Raw genomic sequence first — 26881 nt, forward strand, 5'->3', positions numbered from 1 at the left:
TATTTAAACCAGCCAGGTGTCACAATCCTACAGGCTGAGGCCCCTTGAAGTGCAGGGTGGAGCTGGGGGTTGGAAGATCAGGGACAAGGGTCAAGGACAGACTCTCCTCATGTTACTACTTTCCAGTGCAGAATCCTGAAGAATTTTGAGAGTTCTAAATTTGAATTTGCTTTCCTGGTCACTATGAAGGCATATTTGTCAAGGCAGGAGAATAGAATATGTTTTATTTAACAATGTATTAGCTTAATGTAAAATTTAATAGTCATGTGATATATATCAATTTGTGTTCTTAGTCCAGGTCCCACAAACCTTAGGGGTAGGTTTGCTCTTAAATACTCCCTAATGTTTCCCCTCAGGTTGGCATATGATCATGCTAATAAATGAATGAAAATGGGAACTCAGAATGTCCCACCAGGACAGAATATCAGAAGATCAGAAGTATGGATGGTTGATGTTTATTATTTATTAGCCTTACAATTTTATAGTTCAGGGGAAATCTATTCGGAACTGAACTTCAGAATGAGAGGGGTGGAATTTCTAAAGAAGTAAAAATTAAATCCAGGCTTTCTCATTTGTTTCTTAGAGGATTTAATTTATCATTTGTGGACTTCACATTAGTTACGTTATTCTCATACCACATTTTATGATAGCTTGCAGATGTTAACTATTTCACTTTTCATATAATACTGAAATTTGCCTGAGAGTTTTTGGTCCCCACTTGGTTGACTATATCTAAATGATACTCAGGTTATTCCCTTTAACAAGAAGTAGCAGTGGGATTCACTTTATGCCAGGGATTACATGAAGCAGTTAACACACGGAATCACATTTAGTCTCCATGGTAATTTTATGAAGTAGGGGGATTTACTCTAGTATTGTTACAGACACATACAAACATAATATCCAAAGTGCTTAAGTGATTTGTCTAAGGAAGTCACAGAGCTAGGGAAGAGAAAAGCATTTAAAAAAAAAAAAAAAAAAGATTAGACTTTTATTTACCTTGAAAGCTAATTTCCAACAAATGTTAATAGAAAATCTGCTTTTGGAATGAGATGCAAATAATATGTTTTTACTATTTTTTCCTGCCTTATCATGCATAGGAATTCAACCTTATTGATAGAAGAGAACTTGCACCACTCCAAGAACTGATTGAAAAACTCACCTCAAAGGACAGATAAAAGGATGAAGAGCTGTGCAAGTTGTTCCTCAAATGAAGTGTGTGGAGTGTATTTGGATTTTGTTGTTTTATTTTTATCTTGGTCATTTTTGTCTTAGGTTTGGGGGGCTTGTTTGGGTCAGTTTTTCTTTATTCTGAATAAATTAAACATATTCTATTGCTAGAGGAAGCCAAGAACCATTCTCTATATATTTCATAGGGGTAAATTTTGTCTTAGTGGCATACAGTTTCTGTTTTTTGTGTTTTTTAACTTGGTTTGATTACTTGCAAATTTTTTGATAATACTGTGTGTTGAAAGAAAATGCTTACTTAATTGGATTGCTGATGGATGGGGGTCCTGTGTTGTGTAAATTGTGGCCAATTTTTGGAAGTCCCCAAAAGACTTATGTTTTTAAGTGCCTTGGCAGGCTCACTTCTGAGGTACAAAGCACAGACATTGAACTGAACAGGGCTTGAAATACTAGGAATACTACCCAGGGCACTTACTGATGCATGTTTTAAAATATCTATGATAAAAGCCATAGTTTACCTAAATTGGTGATCTCCAGCTTTTACTACATTGAAGAAACACAGTTTGTAAAGGTGTGCATGTAGAACATAAAAAATTATTATTTTTGATATTGATGATAATTAGCAAATGCTTACAGTTCTACAAGCAGGTCTTTTTCCATCTCTTTATATCTGTGATATTGAAACTTGAGGATGTTGAAGTGTAATACCTATTGCATTTTAGCTTCTTTCTACATGTTAACTGCACTGTAGGTGTAAAAATTCAGGTTATATGTAGGTTTACCATCTTCAGAGGTGATGCTGAACTGTGAGGTTTCTTAGCAATTGCCAAATGAGCCATAAGTCTACAGAATCCCCTTCTACTTTGAAGAGGAGGGGATGGATAGGAGTGTGTGTTTGGTTAGGAGGGTTAATTTGTATGGGGAGCTATAGATGGGGTTAAGTATGGTGAGTCAAATTCGAAAAGTCTTGTCTTAAAATCCTTGAATAGAGTGGCATGAAGATTTTAACCAATTTCTTATAAACAAAGTTTTAGAGACTTCCTTTTAGGAATCAACTTCCATGGGAAGTTAAACATAAATGATTAATTTTAGGTATAGACGTTAAACATGGAATTTGAGGACTGTTTCGGGAAATTGATCACACTCCAGCATTTCCATTCAGTGAATGGAGCTGGTGTTTGCCTGTCATTTTAAAATGTTACAGTAACTTCTTTGCTTATGATAGGTCCAATTTGAAGCATTCTGACTTCTGATTTTTCCACTGTGAAAGGAAATCTTTTTCTTTGCAGTGATATCAAAGTGCTAATTCAGTAGTATTCACTTTTCCATCTTATTTGTCATGACTTTCTAGTAAATTATTCCCATGAGTAAAAAGTTGAGAAACTTAGTTTTAAAAAATAATATTAGCATTTTTCACTGTAGTTTTATTCTTGAGAAATATATTTTTCAGACTTCCAGTTTTAATTTTGTCATTTCTAGTAAATCTCTTTCCGTCAGTTTAAAATACATACCTTTTTCCTTGTAGAATAGAAATCCTGCTCTGAAATTATATAGACTAAAAATGATCAGTAGGAAAAAATCTAAAATGAAATCAGTTTGTTTTTGCCATTAGCAATGAGAGCAGTGATATAATTTAGTGCCATTAAAATTATGATCATTAGGAACTGCCTTTTTCTCCATTTCATTTCTAATAATCATTCTTCAAGTACCAACAGTAGAAGTAACAGGAGAGCCTGGCAGAGGCAAATCCATTGGACATTCATTGGTAATGTTTATTGACAAATTACAGTGAGAACTAGCTAATTTCCTTAAAACAAATCTTTTGTTATCCAAACAGGTAATATCAGCCACTGTGGGTTGATTCAGAAATAAAATTTGGTGTCAAGTGATTTTGGGTCCTATTTGTTTATGAAAATGAAGCCCGTGATTTTTCAAGTAGTCTTCCATACTGCATTTGACTTTAATATCAACGCAGTAACAAAAGGGTTGCAATAGCCAAGTGTAGAAAATAGTGAAAAATTGTTCTTGCTCTTTTTAAGCCTTATACAAGTAGTACACAGTAAAAATGGAAAAGTGTTTCTATAAATTAATGTTTAGTAGTAGGCCCTACTTTCCTACTGTATGTAGATAGGAGTTTATTGTCACTGTGTCATAATCTCAGGTGCCTGCTTCTGAGTATTCCTTTAAACAGAGGTATTATTAGGAAGTAAGGAGATGTGTAAGTGTATATATGGTAACAAAGTAGAGAAGTTCTCCCAGGGAGAGGCCTGGCATTGTACATGGTGTTACATGGCTATGGGTAGCATGTAAGAAATAGCTGATTTAACAAAATGTTGCTTTGATTAGTTCCCATGAGTGTTAGTAAGATGCCCTTTATAGAATAAGGATCAAATTTTGGTTTTGCAGTGGAGTTCGCTTATAAATGTATATTGGATTCTTTCCTGATCTCTTAATTTAATTTATAAATAAGCAAGATAATGATTTCCCCCTTGTTCCTTATACAGAAATCTAAAGCAGAAGTTGGTTTTCTCATCCAATAATAAAAGCATAAAATACAAAATAGCTAACATAGTATTATTGTGACAATGCCTTGGTTAAATGTTGAAACGAACCAAGTTTTAGGAATTATTTTAAATGATGGAGTAATGGTGGTGGAGAGAAATTAGTAACAAAGAGTGAAAATCTTTCACTAAGCAGTAGATGGTGCTACTGGATTTCATTTGCTGACTTGATTATTTTGTTTCCCATAAAAACCGTGGCATTAGACTGCATTCAAACAGTAGTGTGTGTTAGTTTAGCTGGTAGAGGCTTTGGTGATCAGTTTAATTTGAAAGATTTTAGATTGCTTTCCTTTTTTCATTTGTACATTCTAAAGGGTCAGCATAAAATGTTTTAGGTGGGAGAAGACAGGTTTGGTGTATAATATATCTCAGACTGAGTTACTGCCTGGCTTATCAGGAATTATAAAACACCGCAATCTCTTATCTTCAAGAAATATAGATGATGAGGATATTTATATTTTACATGTAATCACCAAACCCCAAACTGTTTTATGTATTAGCATTTTCCTTGCTTATAGGAAAGTAGCAAAATGACATTTCTTTAATACTTTTGTGTACACCCTCTCTAAGAGAGGTTTTGATAGCCACTGAAATGGTAAAATATGTGAGATACAATTATTAAGTTATAGGACTTTCTTTTAAAATAAGTATGTCATACCTTAAACATCCAAATGAGAGTTGATCTTCAGAGTGATTCCTTAGGGAGCTCTATTCTTTCCAGCTATGTTTTGAAGGTATAATGTTTTTGGAACATTTTTAGAGATGCCTTGAGAATTGGTTTATGACTATGCAAGAAAATCTATTTCATCATTTTAGCGTGCATGAAATCTTTTTTGGCAGCTTAATATGTATGACCTATCTCAGTCCCCAAACCAACTCAACTTTGTTGTTTCCGTAGAACTTTAGTTCCCTAATGGTTTAGGGAAGTTCAAAAGACTGGCATAGATAGATAGATAGATAGATAGATAGATAGATAGATAGATAGGACTGGCATAGGTTCTAAATTTGCAGAAGACAATGTTTTGAGCATTGTTAACATCATTTTAATAAGGAAATATTTTCCTGATATCACTACTTTGAAGTAGACAGTATCATTTGGATATACAGGTTTTATTTAATTTTTTAAAATTCAGTTTAATTACCTTACAGTTAAATATAATAATTAAAAATCAAAATCTATCTCGTTTTCTATTTTTGTTTCTTTCCCTGATAACTTTTGAATTTTATCTTCACTACCGTAGGATAGTTTTGATTAGAGATAGGAAGAAAAAATGGATCCAATATTTAAGATAGAAGTAGCTTAAGGTGACAACAGCCTTTACCTTTTAAACATATTTTCACTCAAATAAACAATATGAATTTAAAGACGGCAGAGCATTGTACAAATTGGTAAATTTTATATAATAAGTATGCTGAGTTTTAAGCCTGTGTATCACAGATAAAATATTTAAAATTGTGTAATCATTTCATACATTTATAACTTGAAAATTTTGAATGTCTTTTTTTAGATGTGGGACCAGAAGTATATTTGTAATTTGAAAATGTGACTGCTTACCAAGGGGAAAACTTATTTTGAAACTTACTTGAAATACTAAAGAATAGACCAATTTTTAGAAATGCTATTCTGGATCTGTATTTTAAGAACCACTCCTAAAATAAATATTAGACTTTTGTCATAATGTTAAGATTCACCTGGCAATTGTTAAATTGCTGTCTTTTTCAGCTATCACTTTAATGGTGTATGAGATTAATATTTAGAGGTAAATATATGTCAAGATTTAATGGACAAGTTTAAGATACAATAATTCTGACTGCAATTTTTTTTTTAAAGATTTTGTTTATTTATTCATGAGAGACGGAGAGAGAGAGGCAGAGACACAGGCAGAGGGAGAAGCAGGCTCCACGCACGGAGTCCGACATGGGACTTGATCCTGGGTCTCCAGGATCAGGCCCTGGGCCAAAGGCAGCCCTAAACCTCTGAGCCACCGGGCTGCCCATACAATTTGAATTTTTAAGGTGTTCCTAATGAGTTAACCATAGCCTATTTTAAAGGAATAGTACTGTGTTCCATGTTTTCCACTTATAGCTGAATTGGTACTTAAATTTTGACAAAAGGGAGAAAATACAGATTAAAATATTGAATAATGCCAGTTTTGCAAATACGATGTAACCTCTTTTTCTGCATGTAATGCTATGCAATAGAAAATTTTAGATACAGTTCTCAAGATGGCCTTTTTGTGTTCTATGTTTGTCATCTCTTTCTCCTTAAATTACTTCTTACATTATTGACTTCCCATCTCCTGAACCCCATCGCACTAAGAAAACAAATAGGTTGATTTTGCAGGTCCTCTTTGTTAGTAATTCTGAGGTATTTTCTGTCAATACATTGACAGAAGTTTTGGAAGGTGCAACTTATATAAGCATTTTTGGTTTGTTTTGGTTGATAGCTTCCTTTAAATCATGTCACTGAACCTGAGATATTAATGATTTAAACTTTTTGTTAGTATTTAATTTTTCTGTTTATTATTAAATCTTGTATGTTGGTGTTTTGCGTATGTTTTCATTTTTATTTTGTTCTGAAATCCTTGTGCAGGTTGTAAAATAGATTAGTGCATTTTCATGTTAAGAACATGTTTCTCCTTAAATTGTTCTGCAGAGATAACTATTTTTAGGGAAATAATTTTTTACAGCCACTAGATTGTATTTGTTATTTTTGTACACGCATAACTAAGGTGGTAAGGGCCCTAATCCTGTGGGGAACACTTAACTTTTGTTCTATTTGAAATTTTCCTATACATGATTCCTTAAAATTACCAAGGAACTGTCATGAAATCTAGGTTGAAAGAGAATACAATAAACATGACAAGACTTGAAGGTTGAATAGAGATCATTTCTGAGGACAAAAGTAGAATACTGCCAGTGCCATATAATGGAAGCATAGTGGCAGCATTCACACTATGTAAATATTGCAGAGAATGTGAAAGACAGGGATCTTGCTCTCATGGAGATACATAATTTTTCTCTGTTTTAAGTAGCTGGATTGGGAGAAATGGTCTAAAATATGAAATGCAACATGAACGCTATATTGAAAACTGTGCCAAGATTACTCAAATTCTGGTTATTACTGATCAGTTTAACTGCTTCATCAGTTTATTTTAAAAGGGGATACTGAATGTCAGAAAATCTGTAATATGTTTAATTGAGAGATGTAAATAATGATACAGACTTGTATGTGATGGGATGGGAAATATTTAAATTCTAGGTTTTTTTTAAAGGAAAAAACTGAATGTTTATTTAAAAAAGTAATAAATAGTTATGTTTGACAATGAATCAGACTTTGCATTACTGATTATTTTTGCTCTAGGTGTTCCCACATTATTATTATTATTTTTAAAGATTTTATTTATTTATTCATGAGCGACACAGAAAGAGAGGCAGAGACATAGGCAGAGGGAGAAGTAGGCACCATGCAAGGATCCTGATGTGGGACTCGATCCCGAGACCCCGGGATGACACCCTGAGCCAAAGGCAGACACTCAACCTGAGCCACCCAGGTGTCCCTAGATGTTCACACATTAAACACATTCCTAGAGAAATACTGTAAGTATGGAATATGTTGGACATTTAAAATTTATGTTATGCCTTTTTTAAAGATATTTATTTATTCATGAGAGACACAGAGAGAAAGAGACATAGGCAGAGGGAGAAGCAGGCTTCCTGCGGAAGCCTGGGACTCCAGGATCACATCCAAAACCGAAGTCAGATACTCAACCACTGAGCCACCGAGGCATCCTTATGCATTATTTTTTTTAAAAAGATTTGTTTAATTTAGAGTACACGCACATGTGTGCATGAGTTGTGCATGAGCCTAGAGACAGGCAGAGAGAGAATCTTGAGCAGACTTCCCGCTGAACACGGAGCTGGATGAGGGGCTCCATCCCACAACCCATGAGATCATGACCTGAACCAAAACCAAGAGCCAGGCACTTAACCAACTAAGCCACCCAAGGTTCCCTGTTAAGCATTATTTTTTATAATGTTCACAACAACCCCAGAGGTATCTCAGTGTCTTACACACCAGAAAACTGAAGCTCAGGAATTATACAAGTCACTGATTAGGACTAGGATTTAAAGACCTAAATAGGTTTGCTCTTGAAACCAGTGCTTTTTTTTTTTTTTTTTCTTTAAATATTCTATTAACATGAGGATAGTTAGTAAAATAATTATATGTTGGTCTTTCTATCAAGCCTTTATCTAAAATTTTGTTTTCATTACAGACCATTAAGGAATATTAATAAACAGTATTGGAAGATCTTCATTTTATTCTGCTACCTGAGTTCCAAAAGGCAATGTGTATTTAGAGTATTCTTAGAGTATCATTATTTAGAGATATTTATGTTATGTTTAGAGGCATTTGTACCAGATCACCACAGTCTCCCAGTGTCACTAATTGGTATTTGTAGAAGAGTCTACTCACTCCTCCCTCAGTACATACCCATGTAAAAATTAACTGTCTTTTGATAATTAGATTCATCTCCCATTGTACTAAATTTAAATAGTTACATCTTCATTATGTAATATTTGGAATTATAAATTTTGGTATCAAGTTCTAAATATTCCTTTAAGCAGCTGTGTTAAATAAATACTAATATTTTAACTCCTGTTTTAAACAGCCCAATGAGAACAGTGTCACATTTTCTTGATGACTAGAGTTTACCTTGACCCACATACAGCATAATATATCTTCCTTTGATAAGGAGCTATGTAGGACTGGTGGCTATGGCCTTCTACCATGTTATTTTGCTATTGCACATGAGATTTGCCGGAAGCACCCTGACTCCCCACTCTTGCTTCTATTATTTTTTTTTAATTTTGTTTATTTTATTAACTTATTTATTTTTACAGATATTATTTACTTATTCATGAGAGACACAGGGAGGCAGAGACACAGAGGGAGAAGCGGGCTTCGTGCAAGGAGCCCGACGCAGATCTCAGTCGGGGCCTCCAGGATCACGTCCTGGGCTGAAGGCGGCGCAAAACCGCTGAGCCACTGGGACTGCCCCGGCTCTTGCTTTTATATTTTGCTCTGCATTCGTGTACTTTTAGGCAATAATGAAGGTTACCAGAAGTAATTTATAACCAAGCTTACTAAGTCAATAAATACCATTTTACAGAAGTTGTTGGGCTGGTGTATACAAATGCATGGACTGTAACCACTACTTATCAATGTTCAGGGACTATTTTTTTTGCTTTTGTTCTCATTTTCTGAGTTGGTTTAGAGTTTTCTTAATAAACCTACATGTTAAAAAAAGAAAAGAACCTATATGTTATCAGTCAAGATCCTGTCTTTAGTTAATACCAGCATTCTCACAGCAGAAAAGGAATTCCCAGATTCCTTTGGTGAAGGAATGGCAGGGTGAAGATGGTAGCATGCTCACAACTGGCTGGTTGCTCCAATGCCCTGCCTTTATCTGCGATTCCAAAATCTTGGAAAACTGAAAGTATTTTCTTGAATTTAGTGCAAACTTAACCCCCGATCTGAAGTTAATAGTCTTTATCCCACTTAATATGAAATCTCTGTTTCACTGCAAATTATCTGTGTATTTAGCACCTCTGCATGATGGTGAGGGATGGTTACATAATATATGTATTACACGATTGTATTTCTTTTCTAACATCCAAAATATTTTTGCATTCTGAAGCATCTGGCTACAAGGGTGTGAGATAACAGGTTGTGGATAAAAATCAAGTAGATTAAAAAAAAAAGGTGTTATATATTTTAGAGAGAGAAAGTGAGCAGAGGGAGGAACATAGGAGGAAAGAATCTCTGCACCGAGCCTGGAGCCTAACACAGGGGTCCATCTCATGACCCTGAGATCATGATCTGAGCCAAAACCAAGAGTCAGACACTTAACTGAGCCACCCAGGCGCCCCCAAAACTAAGGAGATTTTTTAAAAGATTTTATTTATTTATTAGACACAGAGAGACAGAGAGAGAGAGAGAGGCAGAGACACAAGCAGAGGGAGAAGCAAGCTCCATGCAGGGAGCCCGACGTGGGACTCAATCCCTCGTCTCCAGGATCACGCCCTGGGCTGAGGGCGGTGCTAAACCGCTGTGCCACCCAGGCTGCCCAACTAAGGAGATTTTTAAGAGTTTTTTTTCTCTTATCTCTTCCTTGCATCATCCAAAGATCGTTTAGGAAAATGGTAAATTATGCTGAACCTGATGCCAAGAAGGCTAGGTTTCCCTTATCTACTTCATATTTTAAAGGAACACTTTGAAGCTTTGAGGAACTCAAGTTCTTACAGCCAGAGTTTGGCAGAGCTGGAATTTGAAACTAGTCTTTAATTTTCCACTGCTTAAACCTCTCAATCATGGCATTTTACTACTTTTCTTGTGTGTCTTTTGTGGAAACCACCCTTGGTATTCCCACTCCTCAACTCTAAACATCTTCATCAGATCCATATGAGATTTCTTCCTTTCCTTCTACTTTCCTGTTTGAAGGTCTCAGAGACTCACCCTGCCTTATTCCTCTCTCAGTACTGCTAATATCTGTACCATTTCATGGTTTTTCCTAAACTTGGTGTGGAATATAACACCTAGGGGCTTTTCTGGCTTCCTCACCATCTCTGATGACAAGTGTTCAGGCTTTTTTCATTTCAAAGGTCCTGCTGCTAATCACTAGGGGTTTAACAAAAGTAATAGCCATAAAATAATGGCAAAATAATTATAAGGATGTTAACAAAGAATGATTTTTGCTGTTTTTGTCCTAGAGTTCCCCATAAATTCATATTTTGATTTCTGCCTTTTTTTCTTAGAATGGATTCACCTTTAAGGCCCCTTCTGACTCTACCATTAAGATGCATTTCAAGTCTGATGGTAATTGCAAGGTAAAAAAAAGAGTAAGGGGGCCTTTGGTTTCTGTAGACCATTTGATCTCAGGAACTTCTAGATTGGGTAGTGTATTTACCAGATCTTTGCCAAGATTAAAAACAAATACTGGGAATTTCTACGCTGCATCTATCCCCAGCTAGGTGAATCTTCTAGCAGAGTTCATAGCACATGGGTAGGCATTCCAAAATTCAACTTTTGTTAACTATGTGCCAGCTGTAGGGCATGCAAAATTAAGCTATCTGTAGTTACGCTGAACAGAAACCTACCCAGTGTGGTAATTTCTGCAGAGATAGCATTGTAGAGGCAGAAAAATTTCCCTTCTTCCTAAAGTCTTTGCCTGGTTTATTTAATTAATTTATTTATTTATCTATTTATTTATTTACTTTTAGTTTTTTTTTCTTTGCGTGGTTTAATAATTACATTGACTCAAGACAGATTAACAGGAGGAAACCAAATTTAATTATGTACATACAGGAGCTTCATAGACATATGAAATTCAAAGGAATGACCAAAGTAGGTCACTGTATCTTTTAGACAAAAACAATAAATTAGAATGGACAAGATAAAGAGGTTTGGGTTTGGAGGTCATAAATTGGGCAAGTAGCAAGGTTTTGCTCATAGGCCTTCTCAGCCCTAAATCGTGTAGTTAGTGATACGGGCGCCTTGTACCCTCCCGGCACAGGGAGAGCAGCATCCACATAGATTCATCTCCTGCTTTTAGTGGGGACAAAGGAGGGGCTGAGTGTCCTTCTTTGCACTATTTCTAAAGTACCTTTATTTCTAAATTATCTATATGCCCTAGTGGCATATCTTGGGGTGGCATATTCTCTTGCAACATAGGTGAGATTCAGATCAAATGAAGAGGGGTTTGAGGGATGTGCAGTGGCATCTGACTTCGTGAGTTCCCGTGCGGATCCACTGTCGGACCTTGAGACTCGGAGCTGGCAGCTTCACGGCACCTGCTCCCTCCGGGCGAACCGGGCTCACGCCGGGATGTCCCGCCCCGACTGCGAGGTGACTCCGCAGCAGCTCTGGAGGCACCGCGTGGCGCGCAGGGAGAGTGCGGCCCAGCTCCTGGGGCCCGGGTCAGCCCGACGGCCGCCCCCCGGCTGGTGGGGTGATGGCCCGGGTCAGCCCGACGGCCGCCCCCCGGGTGATGGGGTGATGGCCCGGGTCAGCCCGACGGCCGCCCCCCGGGTGATGGGGGGGTGATGGCCCGGGTCAGCCCGACGGCCGCCCCCCGGGTGATGGGGTGATGGCCCGGGTCAGCCCGACGGCCGCCCACTAGCTGGGGGGTGATGGCCCGGGTCAGCCCGACGGCCGCCCCCCGGGTGGTGGGGTGATGGCCCGGGTCAGCCCGACGGCCGCCCCCCGGGTGGTGGGGTGATGGCCCGGGTCAGCCCGACGGCCGCCCCCCGGGTGATGGGGGGGTGATGGCCCGGGTCAGCCCGACGGCCGCCCCCCGGGTGGTGGGGTGATGGCCCGGGTCAGCCCGACGGCCGCCCCCCGGGTGATGGGGTGATGGCCCGGGTCAGCCCGACGGCCGCCCCCCGGCTGGTGGGGTGATGGCCCGGGTCAGCCCGACGGCCGCCCACTAGCTGGGGGGTGATGGCCCGGGTCAGCCCGACGGCCGCCCACTAGCTGGGGGGTGATGGCCTGGTCTTTCCACCCCGCGCTGCTTCACCGGGCGCGCCGCGAAGGCGGGTCCCCGGCGCCGGCGCCTCCCAGCGACCAGGCCCGGGAGCGCCCGCGCCCGCGCTCGTCCCCCAGCGTCGGCGGCGGCCCTGGGCTCCGCGGGCTTCCGGGACCCCCGCCCCGCGTTCCGCGCTCCCGCCTGACCCGCCCCGCCCGCGGCGGCGGAGGAGGAGGGGCCGCGGGGGCGACGGCGCGCGGGAGAGGGAGAGGAGAGGGGAGGGGAGGAGAGGGGAGGGGAGGGGGAGGGAGGGAGGGGGAGGGAGGGAGGGGAGGGGGCGTGGCTTCCCCGCTGGGCGCGGGAGACGGAGGGAGGCGGAGGGGAGGGAGGGGAGGAGGGAGAGGGGAGAGGGGGGAGGAGGGGGAGGGGAGGGGAGGGAGGGGAGGAGGGAGAGGGGGGAGGAGGGGGAGGGAGGGGAGGGAGGGGGGGAGGGAGACGGGGGAGGAGGGGGAGGGAGGGGAGGGAGGGGAGGAGGGAGACGGGGGAGGAGGGGGAGGGAGGGGAGGGAGGGGAGGGAGGAGAGGAGGGAGACGGGGGAGGAGGGGGAGGGGAGGACGGAGAGGAGGGAGAGGGGAGACGGGGGAGGAGGGGGAGGGGAGGGGAGGGGGGGAGGAGGGGGAGGGGAGGGAGGGGAGGAGGGGCAGGGAGGGGAGGGGGCGTGGCCTCCCCGCTGGGCGGCCGCCCCGCCCCGCCCCGCCCCGCCCCGGCCCCGCCCCCGCCGGCAGCGGCCTCCGCGCGCCAAAATCAAACCCCGAGACCCGGCGGCCGGCGCGGCTGCGGCTCCTGGGCCCCGGTTGCGCGTCCGGCACGTTCGGCGGCGGCGGCGGCGGCCCCACGCGCACCTGCGCCCCCTCCACCCTCCCCGGCGGAGGCGCTCGGGGCCGCACGAAGCCCGGAATGGCCACGCCGCCCAAGAGAAGCTGCCCGTCTCCCGCGGCCGGCCCCGAGGGAGCCCGCATCAAGAAAATCGCCATCGAAGGGAACATCGGTGAGGAGGCTCGGGACGGGCCCCAAAGCTGGGGGGCCGCGGCGCCCCCTCCCGGCCGCTCCCCCGCCCCGCGGGGAGGCCCCTGCAGCCGCGCCGTGCGGGTGCGGACACGGCCTCGGGCCGCTCCCCCCCGAAGGCTTCCTGCGCGGCCCGGCCCGGCCCGGCCTCCTGCCCTGCCCCGCGGGCGGCGGTGCCCCGGGGCGCCAGGTCGTGCGCGCCAGGTGCCTCCTCCGGTTGGCCTGTTGGGGTTGCGCAAAGGGAAGGGCTGTATTTGGTTTTGCTTTTGTATCGAGGGTGCTCCTGGGGTGCAGTTTCCATACATTAAATTGCCTCTTTAGGTGTCCCCTTCAACGAGGTGTGACACACATCTAGTGCTGCTTTACTTCCGTCATGAGCAGGATTCAGTGCATTTCTAGCACCTCGAAGCTCCCTGGTGCTCCTCCGTAGTCCGCGCCCTCTGCATTCCTTCCCCTTGCAACCACGGATCGGGTTTCTGTCTCTATAAGGTTTGCCTTTCCCCAGAATGTCATATAAATAGAATCACAGACTGTGTAGCCTTTTGTGTCTCACTTCTTTCATTGACCATAATTAGATTTTTCATGTTCTTGTATCTGCGGTTCTCTTTGCTGAGTAGTGTTCCACTGCATAGATATACCAGTTTATTTCTTCCCCAGTTGTGAACATTTGGATGGTTTCCAGTTTTAACCATTATAGATAAAATGGCTCTAAATATCTGAGTACAAGGAAAGAGCTTTTTAATGACCTTAATACCGTGGAGTTCTCACCTCTTCCCCCACATCCAAGTAAACATTGGCTTATGATTCAAAGACCAGTCCTGTTTCTGTTCCTAACCCAGATGAGGGTGGACTATACCATGCATGTCATTTTGCAAGGTACGTCTAAACTTACATTCTTCTGTATTTCCTACCACAGGAAACCTATGCCTGACACTTCCTGTTCTGATAGAATTTTTTTGGCACCAAGTTGAGTACTGGCCATTCATGCATACAGCAAATGTTTTTTTTTAAAAATTCTTAACACATTCAAAACTCTTGAACTTCTTTAAAAAGATGAGGCAAAGCAGATGGGTTAGCAGCATTCCAAGGAGTTGAACACACCCTCAAAGAGGAGATGTTGTTGCATTGTTCCAGTGAGGGCATCAGTCCCAAAAGACTCTCATTTGGTCTTAGGATAAGTTCTTTGAAGTTGAACGTTTACTAGTAGGATTCCTTCTAGCAACATACTGGATAAAGAAGAACATGTATATAGGAGGAAGTAGTTGAACAAAGCCATTTCTTTCTTTCTTTTTTTTTTTTTTTTAAGGTTTTATTTATTTATTCATGAGAGGCAGAGACATAGGTAGAGGGAGAAGCAGGCTCCCCAGCAGGGAGTCTGATGTGGGACTCGATTCCAGGACCTGGGGAATCTGAGCTGAAGGCAGACACTCAACCACTGAGCCACCCAGGTGCCCCAACAAAGCCATTTCAAAAGTAAATTTGAATGAACAACCCCAAAGATCAATAACACAATGAATTAATCCCCTTCCCTTTCTTAAATCCAGTTAAGCAACATGTCATATCTAGAAAGTTACTACTCCTTAAACATCTTTAATCTTCCCAGCACCTGAAATAATTTCCTAATCTGTCACCTCATCACTAGTGTCTTGACTAGCTCCAGAGGAGACTTAGTATATGCAAATGTAATTTTGTTATTCCCTACTTAAAATTCTCTGATTTCTCCATTATCTACACTTGAATGAGTTGCACACCGATGGCTTGCTTTTGCACAGTAGTGGCATGTGTAGATTTGGAAAACAAATTTTAATGAATTGCTAGCACTTAAAAATTTTGAGATTTCTTGTGAACATCTAGATTCTTGCAATTTCTTACAATAGCAGAAGATCTGGTAACACTGGGCCTGTGTTTCTCTAAGATAACAATTTGCTAATATTTAGATGGGTTATGTTCCTTACCGCTTGCTGTCTTAACACTGAAGCTTTGTCAGTTGCTATTAATGTGCTTGTACTATTGTTCCTGTCTCTTCCACCTTATTTGCCAGACCCAAATAAGTATAAACATACAGATTGCTAATATGTATGTAGAATACTATTTTGTGATTCCTAGAATTTGAACTTTAACTGGTCATTTTCCTTTTGTACTCATGTAACTTAACTTCTCATGTTCTCTGTTACTAAAATATTCCCTTGTGTTAGATTTACAGAGGGCTTACCTGCTTCTTCTCATCATAATAGTTTATAGAGATGATTTTTGGCATCATAATGCCTGCTTGACATTAGTAATTCCATTAGGTCCCATGACTTTTTAAAGTATTAACATCTGTGACTTTTAGTTCTTGTTCTCCTTTGCTTTTATAGAATATTAATTTATTCATTGGCTTATTTTCTAGATCCTCACTTTCCCTCCAAAAGTTAAGGAACTAGATATTAATCTGATTAGGAACTACAGGTAACTATTGTTACTCTCTTTGAATTAAGGAGTAATTTTATTTTATTTTTTAAAAGATTTTTAATTTATTTATTCATGAGAGACAGAGAGAGAGAGGCAGACATAGGCAGAGGGAGAAGCAGGCTTCTGGAGGGGAGCCTGATATGGGACTCGATCCTGGGACTCTGGGAATATGCCCTGAGCCAAAGGCAGACGGACACTCAACCACTGAGCTACCCCAGGCATCCTTAAGGAGTAGTTTTAAAGAGTACCTGTTTTTGCTCTTGAAATTTTAGAGTATGACCACATAAATTTTTTCTGTTTTTAGGGACATCAGAAGAAAGCTGAATTTTTTAGCTTTACATGTTTTCAGACACTGGCTGTTGCGTGATTTTTAATGTGTTCCTTGGACTCTCTTTCTGAACATCATGTTTTCCTTTCCTTCCTCCATCTAGTTCAGTGAATGTCCATTGATCATTTTATATGCTTCCATTTACCAATCTAAATGTTCCATACAAAATCTGTGGTCACCAGTCTTTTTTCCATGATTAAATCTAACGGTCATCTAGTTAGATTCTGTGGTGATAATAGGACTTTGTATTTTGCTTCTCAGCAGTTCTCTGTTACCTTCTTATTGATCGCCTTCATCCATCCCTGTTTTTGCTTTGTGTGTGATTTAAAAAAACAAAACAAAACAAAAACAACGTATTTAAGAGAGAGGGTAGGAGAAGAGGCAGAGGGAGAGAATTTTCAAGCAGACTCCCCACTGAGCTTGGGGATCCTGATGCAGGGATTGACCCACAACTTCTAAGGACCTCTAAGATCATGACCTGAGCCGAAACCAAGAGTTGGGACACTCAACCAACTGAGCAACCTTGGTGTCCCTCTACGTGTGATCTTTTAAAGTTCTGGTTTTTTTCTTCTTTTCTATTGCCTATGTAATGTCCTAGGTTTGAATATAGTCCTTCAAGTCAAAAGTAAGTTCTTTTTGCCATTTTTGGATCCAGTTTATAAGGATGAGGAAGCTTTTCCTGTAAGGTTGCAGAAGCTGTTTTTTAATATTTTAATATCTCTGTGTGTTTTTATTTACATAGGGAGAGAGAAAGAAACAGACAGAGAGAGAGTGAGAACACATCATGTTGACTAGAGATGGCTAATATAACCGCATTTGGTGACTTCAGATAGGAAGGGTGTGGTGGTCATCAGGAGTGTTGCCACCCTGTTACATTCTAGGTCAAGGCTTTCCTTACTATTAAGTAGAATGTATTACAAAGTAATATTAAAATAGTCAATATAATATGTCCTGATTATACCTGAATATTTCCTTTATTTTCCCTACGGGGTATCTCATTTCTATCTCACTAGAAACTAGTGAATAATCAGGGAAGCAAAGTACATACAACTTTTTTTTTTTTTTTAAGGGTTAGATAAGTGCACAGAATCATGAAAGTGAAGGAGAGAAAACATGGCTATTTCTATTTCATGGCCTTTGCAAAAATGTTTTTATAATTTCTATTAGTTATTATGGCTTAATGTTGTATAGTTATACAATTAATGTCATATAGTCACCCTGTCTCATTATTAAACTCTAGGTATTAGGTGGATCTTTATATTGATTTTATAGTTCATTTGGCTGTTTCTGAGTTGGTTTTAGATAGGAAAAATTTAAACTTGTTTGTAAACAGAGAATAGAGCCAGAAGACAGAAAATTTTGAAAATGCAAGAGCCTGTAATGATTGTCACTGTAGTTATAGCTTGTTTATCATGACAGTTTCCATAAAGAGGGTATTATTATTTCCATTGTATTATGAAGAAACAGGCTCAAGGAGTTTCAGTGACCTGCCCAGAATCACATATCTAATTAAGTAGGAGAATAGCCTTAACTATTTCCCACAAAGTTATCTCTAATTACTTGGTTAAAGAAAGTGTTTTCTGCCGTAACACCTTGCCCACAATTTTACCAGGTTTTATTTTATTTATTTATTTTTTAAAAAGAGACTTTATTTATTTATTCATGAGAGAGGCAGAGATATAGGCAGGGAGCTTCCTGCAAGGATCCTCATGTGGGACTCGATCCCGGGATCACTCCCTGAGCTGAAGGCAGATGCTCAACCACTGAGCCACCCCGGTGTCCCTTCACCAGATTTTAAATTCTTCTGTTCCATGGTTTCGATAAGCTAAAAAAAAGTAACAAATATGCTTAATACAAGTGGGTAGGAATTCTTTTAGTTTTCATTAAAATAAATCTGAAGAGAAAGTTTAGGAAATTGAATATTTTTGTTTTTTGTATTGTTTGCTAGTATAAATTTTGTTAGAGCTGATGACTGTTTTGGCTTTTTTCTCCCACTAAATCTCCTTCCTCATTTTTCCTTTTCCTCTCCCAACAGCCTCAGGGAAGACAACATTTGTGAATATCCTTAAACATGTCTGTGAGGATTGGGAAGTGGTTCCTGAACCTGTTGCCCGTTGGTGCAATGTTCAAAGTGCTCAAGGTGACTGTGAGGTATGAAAATAAAATTAGCTAAATAGAATAAATATCCTTTGTTTTAGAGGACCAGTGGTATTTAACCTTTTGTTTTTTGTTTTTTTCTAATAAAATTTTCAAATCTAGCTTTAAGTATCTTCATCTTCATACATAGATATGTGTATATGTGTGTGTATAAATATTCACTGACCTAAGCCCTTAAGATTTATGTACTTCATTGCATCTAAGTAGAATTTTAGGAGTTTTTAAAAATTAATTTAAAAGTTTAAAAGATTAAATTGCAAATTAAATTTGTTAGGTAGCTTTTTACATTTTGTTTAAAAACAAGCAAAAACAAAGACAAAAAAAAGTTACCCAGTAACTGAATTTTATTAGTTTAACCTTTTGAAACTTTTGTCTTAAAAGAGACAAGCATCCGTTTATTTCTTTGTACCTTTCATTCTTGCCAGACTTTCACCCTAGACACAATTGTTAATTTCCCAGCGCTTTCCATTTTACATTGCACGTAAGAAAGAAGGAATAATAGTTAAATTTCATTTTTTATTGTATGTGTATGAAGGAAAGGGATCTGATTGCTAGGACTTTCATTTCTGGAGAAATGAGACTTGAAATTGAAAGCAGCATAGCAGAAATCTTCAAAATGGAAATGTGTAACTTTTTTAGAATTGAGGAGAAGATTGGACAAAAATGTCTATTTTTTTCAAGTTTAGCTGTTGATCTGAGGAATCTGGGAATAATAATTGTGTACTTAAAATGTAAATCATTAGCAAGATATTCTATAGACTTAGGATATATGGTTTTGAATAACTAAAAATATTTTGTCACACGCTGATTTGTCAAGCATAGTTAGCTTTAGGGACACAACTTAGTACATTCTGATCCTTAGAATAATCCAGGACTAAATCTTAAAGGAACTTCCTTTCCATATGGACTCCATTTTCTTTTCTTTTTTTAAAGATTTTATTTATTTGAGAGAGAGGGAGAGAGTATAAGTGGTGGGGGGAAAGTCAGGAAGAGGGAGAAGCAGATTCCCCCCTGAGCAGGGAGCCCAGTGTGGGGCTAAATCCCAGGACCCTGGGATCATGACGGAGCCAAAGGCAGATGCTTAACTGACTGAGCCACCCAGGTGCCCTTGGACTCCATTTTCATAAGAAACTGATATTTCAGCTTGGTCTTTGGGGAAAGACTGGATTAGCCATAAGTAGAATTTTAAAGTGGGTAAATTTATTTGCTTCTTTCTTTTCAACATTTTTTAATGACCTATGATATAACTCTAGAAAAGCATATGAAACTACTTGAGTTTGAAGAACAATTGGGAAGCTAACCATAGCCAGGTCAAGAAATAGATTATTACTGATATTCTAGAAGTCCCTATTCTTCCTCAGGGCACAATATCACCTTTCCTAGGGTAATAACTCCGCTAAGGGTAATCACTCACATAAAATAATTCTTGCAATAATACTTTATTTTGCTTTCCAGAAATACTTTGACTATACATGAACAATGCATGAACATATCTCTAAAAAAATATAATTTAGTTTTGTCTGTTTTTGAATCTTATATAAATGAAATCAACTATAATCTTTATCCTCTTGCTTTTTTTACTTTGTAAGTATGAAATTTGTCCATATTGTTGCATACAGTTGCAGCTTGTGCATTTTCATTGCCATATAATATTCAATTATATTTATATCTCACTGTTTGTTTATTCTGTACCTTTGATCAATTTTTGAGTGATTTCTAGTTTAGTTTCTGTAAAAACAGCTGCATACATACAAGAGTTTCTCTAGGAATAAAGTAAAATCACTGGCTGGTGGGCTATTTGTATGATGCCTGTTTTCCAAAGTGGTTATTATCAGCTTCCTAATTTTTGTCATTCTGTTGGGTGTTTAATATTATGTTTTAAATCTGTATTTTGTTGATTGCTAATGATATTGTGATTATTTAATTAATTTATTTGCATTTTGATTGCTTTTGTGAAGTCCCTGTTCAGGTCCTTTTGTCATTTTCCTTTGAATCTTCTGTCTTCCCTCCCCTCTGCATTTTTATTTCCCAGAGTATGTCTTGTTGGCCTTTTTCACTGAAATGCCCTACTCATGTTTGCTTACCTTCAGAAATGAGAGACCTCTGTTCTAAAAATACCTCTTTACCCCTCATTTTGCGGTAAACTATCAGTGCAGTTATTCTCAGGTGTTAGATAAGAACTAGACAAATTAAACCAATGTCAGAAATACACAAGAGATTCTTTTATTGAGAGAATGTTAGACTAGATTGGATTAGTTGACCTCCACTTAAGGCCCATTCTAGTTTTAATGTCATAAGCTTCTAACTCATTAAATATGAATAACTAGTTCTCTGGCACATTAAATACCTCTGCCTTTCATTATACCTATAATATGGGATGCAGAAACTGATGCCAAAAATGCCAAAAATTTTAATTTTGTAGAGAGAAATGTAATTATCAGATTCACCGAATTCGGTCAGTAAGTTCTCTGTGGAGGCCCATAATTCTCAACCAGTGGAAGGAACTCATAAGAATCCAAAGTTTTATTAGTATGCTTATAAAATGACAGACAATCCCTTGGGAAGTTTAATATGAGAAATGGCTCCTAGTTAACAATGACTGCCCTAGTGAATTACCGTTAGCGTTAGGATTATATTGACCCTTTTAGTTAGGTTCGAGAGAAGAGATTGAAAACATTGCATTAATATATGTGAGAAGACAAATTTATAGTAAGTCGGTTGTCTACCAACCCTAGAATCAGGGCCCAGGGGAATTAGTTATATTATCTTAATGACTGATATCATCAGACATTGATGCACCTTTGTCTCTATTTTCAGACTCCTGGTTTCACGGATCTGATATTCATGTTTATGGGTAGGGGCAATTTCTTCCCACGTACTAGAGTCAAAATTCCAAATTGATCTTTATAACTACCACATGGATGAACCTATACATTCATCATACAGTTTAATCTAGTCATGTTTCCGTAGTATTTCAATTTGATAACCTTAATTGGTACAGATTCTTGGAGGATAGTTTTATTTTTGTATATAAATTGGGGTCTGGTTATGATGTTGGTCCTTTGTACTTCTAGGTGGCATTTCAGACAATGTGGATAGTATTTTGGAGATAAGGTTGTGGAGTGTGAGGATGGTGGGGGACAGGTTCTCTGTATCTTTAGATATTTTCTTCTTTTATTCCAGACCTCCACTAAACTCAGGAAATGGGATTTTCTTCCTTCATCCTGCAGCTCTTCTCCCCCAGACCTGTTTCTGTTCAATTCCTCACCATTTTAGTGTGAATCACCCATGGTCTAAATCTTAATTTTGTTAGAAGGTTGTCAGTAGTGAGAAGTAGACGGTCTTCAGACCCAACTTTGGCAAGGCCAGTCTACTTGGGATGTTCTTCATTTATCTCACTCTTTGGCAGTTGCTGTAGAATTGGAAGAGTTGGGTTATTGGTACCTTTGATCTCTTACCTTAGCCAGTAACTTAATTTGCACCTTTATGCTTTGCTTGCATTTTGTTTTTTAGCTGTTTTATTTTTTTTTTACCTGCCACCTAGTGGCTGAAATGTTGCTATACTATTGATAAACTGCACCAATTTTAGCAAAATAATGAGACAGAGTACCTAAAAAGATTATGTAGCTTTCCCTCCTTTCCTCTCCCACGATAAGATTATCTTTAAAGGTCTACCCAGATGATCACCAATCTTGGAATTGAAGCTTTATTTCAAATAGTTGCTTATTTGGTGGTTTATATTATTATTTAGGCCCAAAGCTTTTATTTAATCCCTTCCATTTAGCTTATTTTTGAGATGGACAAATTCTTAGGGACATATCTCTGCTCTGTCCTGTTTTTCTTATTGAATTTAAGTCTTAAGGGATCTTTGTTAATTTTTTAAAAAATATTTTATTTGGGATCCCTGGGTGGCGCAGTGGTTTGGCGCCTGCCTTTGGCCCAGGGCGCGATCCTGGAGACCCGGGATCGAATCCCACGTCGGGCTCCCGGTGCATGGAGCCTGCTTCTCCCTCTGCCTGTGTCTCTGCCTCTCTCTCTCTGTGACTATCATAAATAAAAATTAAAAAAAAAATAAAGAAAAATATTTTATTTATTTATGCATGAGAGACACAGAGAGAGAGGCAGAGACACAGGCAAAGGGAGAAGCAGGCTCCATGCACGGAGCCCAACATGGGACTTGATTCCGGGTCTCCAGGATCACACTCTGCCTGGGCTGAAGGCGGCACTAAACCGCTGAGCCACCGGGCTGCCCAGGATCTTTGTTATTAATTGTGAAATACTGTTTTACTTTTATCCAACACTTCTTACCACTAAGAAGCCACTGAAAAAATTAGAATTGTGATAAAGAAGGGATAAAATATACTTGTTTTTCAAATAACAGCATTTTTTAATAAGTCATTCTTGAAAATTAGTTAGGAATGAGTAGGAAAGTACTTCTACTTATACCTTCTGAAATATCTTGATAGCTTTTTTGGCTGTTTTATGATTATCTTGTTTGGTAGATTCTGATCTTTTTTGATTGAACTTAATTCAACTCTTGCAATGTTTACAAAATTAGATTAGAATTAAAAGATAAATGATTTTGTATCTTTACTCAGTATTACTGTTTTTCACTTACCTTGACAATAATATGTGCTTTATGCAAAATAATGAAGTATTCTATCATGAAGTGAGTTATAGAATTATAGATATGAATCACAGAAACAGTAAAAGTTATCTGTTATCCCATCACCTTATCTGTATCTTATGTATAGTTGACATAGTAATTTATTATATCTGATATTGGCAGCGGGGTGGATACATAATTTTAAAAAATATACAGTAATACAGTAAAAATATACAGTAGTATTCAAACATTGTTTGAAGTTAAGAAAATATCATAGATTACCAAAGGAAGGAACTAAAACTCTCCTGGATTACTCAGAGAAGACTGCAGATCTTACTTGGCACAATAGTATACAATTTTGTGCTTTGCTTTTTTCTCTCTCATGTTTATTTCAAAGGTAATTAAAAATGTCAGAGTTTACTATAAATAATTTCTAAAGGCAACCTAACTTACGTGCATGTACCAGTATTTACATAATATAAATGCCTAATAATAGTGGAATGATAGCCTATTTGCTTAGTAATGTGATAAACATCTTTGTGGTTAAATCTGTAATCCAAGTTATTTCTTTAAGACAAATTTCCAAAAGTGCAGTTAAGTAGGCCTAAGAATATAGATTTTAAAAAGTAAATATAGCTAAGCTGCTTTGCAGAGATGTTCTATCAACTTTTACATAATATAATTTGACCCTGAGGCATTCAGATATTTTTATTTGGGTCCTTTTCAGAGGGGAATGAACTGAAAAAATTACACTCAAGTTGGTAAAGATGATATACAGTGTTTTTTTGGATACATTTTTAATTTGAATTTTATTCTTAATGTTCATAGTTGCATACAAAAACCCCCAGCGATTTGTAGTCTCTAAAACTTCATGCATAGAATCAAAAGAAAATATTTTATATGGGCTCTTAGATTATCCTGAAAAACTAGAAAATGATTTCCTGGCTCAACTGTTAATTTTTTAATTTGGTGTGGTTGAACTGAGACAACAGCTAACATCTTGAAAGCTATAAAACTGTACTGTAGATTTTTAAATTTTGTTTTAATTTAGGCATTTGTATTTTTAGAACAACTAGCTGGTTATTATTTTTTCAATTGGGTTATGAGTCAGAATTAGTTCTCTAAATTATTTTCATGTAGTAGACTTTGAAATTACTTTGGGCCAGAGTAAACAAACCTGGAAAATCCAAATAAAAAGAGTCTTTTTTTGTGTGATTAATATTTTCATTGTGGAAAAAACACATCATAAACTTTACCATCTTAACCATTTTTAAATATATGGTTCAGTAGTGTTAGGTGTATTTACAATGTTGTAAAGCAGATCTGTTGTAAAACAGATCTTTTCATCTTGTAGAACTAAAACTATATTCATTAAACAATTCTCCTTTACCCCTTTTGTTTAGCCCCTGGGAGCTACCATTCTTCTTTCTTCTATCTATGAATTTGACTACTTTATTTAATTAATTTTTAAGATTTTATTTCTTTTTTTTTTTTAATTCTATTTTTAAGTAGTCTCTGTACCCCCTCCTCCTATGTGGCTTGAACCTACAATCTCTAGATCAAGAGTACATGTTCCACTGACTGAGCCAGCCAGGTGCCCCTGAATTTGACCACCTTAGATTCCTCCTTATAATTGGAATAATACAGTATTTGTCCTTTTGTGACTGGCTTATTTCACCTAGCATATTGTCCTCCAAATTCTTCAAAAAAAAGTTTCAAACTTCTCACTATATAACAAGCCCATTTCATATTATCTATGTAACCTATTTTGTTATCTTTGTGCATAGCAAATTTATCCTGTTTTTCAGATGAGCTGAGTTCACTTCTAAGGATATTATTAAATGTCTGTATCAGGTAGATTTAAGGTAATGCTTGCTGCTATCATAAGCTCTAAAATCTCTGTAGTTCAAAATAATAAATTTTATTTCTGAGAGAACAGTGCAATATGGTATTTAGTGGATAACGTACCATGCTGTGATGCAGCGACCCAGGCCCTTTCTAAATTGTGGCTCATCCAACCTCTAGAACAGTGCTTCAGACTTTAATGTTTATTAGAATGACCTGAAACATTTGTTAAATCACATACTTGGGCCCTTACCTGCACCTAGTGTTTGATTTAATGCATCTGATGTGGGGTGGGTGCTAAAAATGGGCATTTCTCACAAGTTCCCAAGTAATGTTGCTGTTGCTGTTACGGGGACCATACTTTGTTACCCCTGCCTGGAGCTGAAATTGAGAGCTTCTGCTCTAGGATCTTGGTGTCCTTTGCTTCTAGCTGATGGAGAAAGAGAGGAACATCACATTTGAGAGGTTTTTAGATTGAAGCCTGGAAATGGTATACATTGTTTCTGCCCTACTTTCCTTGACTAGAATTGAGTCACATGGCCATGCTCAACTACAAGGGAGGCTCGGAAATAAAACCTGGTTTGTGTCCAGGAAGAAAAGCAATGTGGCTTTAGGGAACACATAGTGGTGTTTATTTTTTAATGTAACTTAAACTCAAAATGCCAAGTTTAATTAATTTATGTGGAAGAGATCTTCAACAAATATTCTCTATTTTCCACTTATAAGGTAAAAAAGAAGTTGATAAACTTCATTTAGCTGAAAAGATTCATTTGTATGAAATATTTTTTCCCTGGAGGATGCTGAATAAATAGGAAAGTCAATTTATAATTAACAAAACCTTTTCAATGAAACTTAATAAATTTATTCTTTAAGCAGTTTGGGAAGGCAATTAACTACACCCTTATTTCCGTTCATCATCTGCTGAGTTTTTTCTACACAGACTTATTGTTGACAGTTAGCTTCTTGCTGTTTTATGCTTTTTTTTTTTTCTTCAATTTTGGGAAGAAGATTCAGTTAATTATGTGGTTTGCGGTATGTAATTTAAACTCTGCCTCAAAGTGCCATGTGTTTGTGTGGTTTTTAGTTCTTAACTGAAACTTTGAGGTCAATATTTATACTTCTGGATTTTTTTTTTTCCCCAGAGGAAAACCACCTACTTTGAGCGTGAACTTCTAGAAAGTGTTCAGGGGTGTTTATTTGGGCTAGGATTGAGAACAGGAATTAAGCCATCATATTTTATTCCTTATATTCCTTAAGATATAAGATTAAAGACTTCATACGACTTTATTTTGGAAACCTTTAGCTTGATGTTACAGAAAAGGCTGGGGAAGCATCCTTTGCCCACCATAGGGACCTCTGAAGACAGCTCCTTGTTTCTTCCTTTTGTCTGGGACTTTAGATACATGTTTGACCCTACAGTGCACGCGGTAGATAAACTGTCTTTCTTCTAAAAACAAGAGTATTCAGGAAAGTAGCTGTTAGGACAGAGCTCATTCTTGGTTTTCTGACAGGTAGGGAAATGATCATTCCTAGTTCACAAAGGAAGGACTTGTCTCCTAAGATGTTTTGCCTTCTGATTCTCTGGACTATGAATACGAGCTCTTCTTTGCTAAAGCAATTGCAGTTGAACAAATAATAATGGAGGCAAAATAAATGGAGGCATTAGGCTTATATGTTTGATTTGGCATGTGTTGATCCTCTTAGGGATTACTGTTTGGTCATTGGAATTTAGAGAGAGGGAATATTAGGAAGTGACAGTGACTGGCATATCCCAAGGTATGTGAGATTGTCCTTTTTTGCATAAATAAAATTGGAATTGGTTTTATTTTCCTTTCTAAAATTAAAAGTTTAAAAAGGGAAGCATATGCTTAATGATAAGATTGTAGATGAAATTCAGTTACATTAAATGCTGTTGTAATAAAATTTTACATATAACCTGAATATTTAATTCGGCTACTAGTTACAATATAATCTTAGAATGCACTTTAGTTTTTCTAAACTTTTCTTTGTCAGTAAAATGGGAATGGTAATAGGAAAAATCAAACTTGTGTAAGAATTAAATAAAAAAACAAAAATGAAAGTCCATTGGGTTGGAAAGACTATATATAGTCAGGGAGTGTTTTATAATAAGTTAAAGTACATGAGATATTTG

At 38.5% G+C, this 26881-nt stretch overlaps 2 protein-coding genes across 6 annotated transcripts in view; both read left to right on the forward strand.

Moving 5' to 3' along the window:
* The window catches only part of MOB1B (MOB kinase activator 1B), a 60186-nt gene extending 53107 nt beyond the window's left edge, over positions 1–7079 (forward strand). For all 5 annotated transcript variants that reach the window (XM_041724080.1, XM_041724081.1, XM_041724082.1 and 2 more), the window contains one exon: positions 1101–7079. In XM_041724080.1, the coding sequence (XP_041580014.1) occupies positions 1101–1178 (78 nt within the window). In that variant the 3' untranslated portion in view covers positions 1179–7079. The remainder of the gene's footprint in view (positions 1–1100) is intronic.
* Positions 7080–13045: 5966 nt separating this feature from the next.
* The window catches only part of DCK (deoxycytidine kinase), a 30977-nt gene continuing 17141 nt past the window's right edge, over positions 13046–26881 (forward strand). Inside the window, exons 1-2 of the mRNA XM_041723735.1 lie at positions 13046–13325; positions 18157–18272. Of these exons, the coding sequence (XP_041579669.1) occupies positions 13235–13325; positions 18157–18272 (207 nt within the window). The 5' untranslated portion in view covers positions 13046–13234. The remainder of the gene's footprint in view (positions 13326–18156; positions 18273–26881) is intronic.

The sequence above is a fragment of the Vulpes lagopus genome, chromosome 12 (assembly GCF_018345385.1).
Source record: "Vulpes lagopus strain Blue_001 chromosome 12, ASM1834538v1, whole genome shotgun sequence".
Taxonomy (NCBI): Eukaryota; Metazoa; Chordata; class Mammalia; order Carnivora; family Canidae; genus Vulpes; species Vulpes lagopus.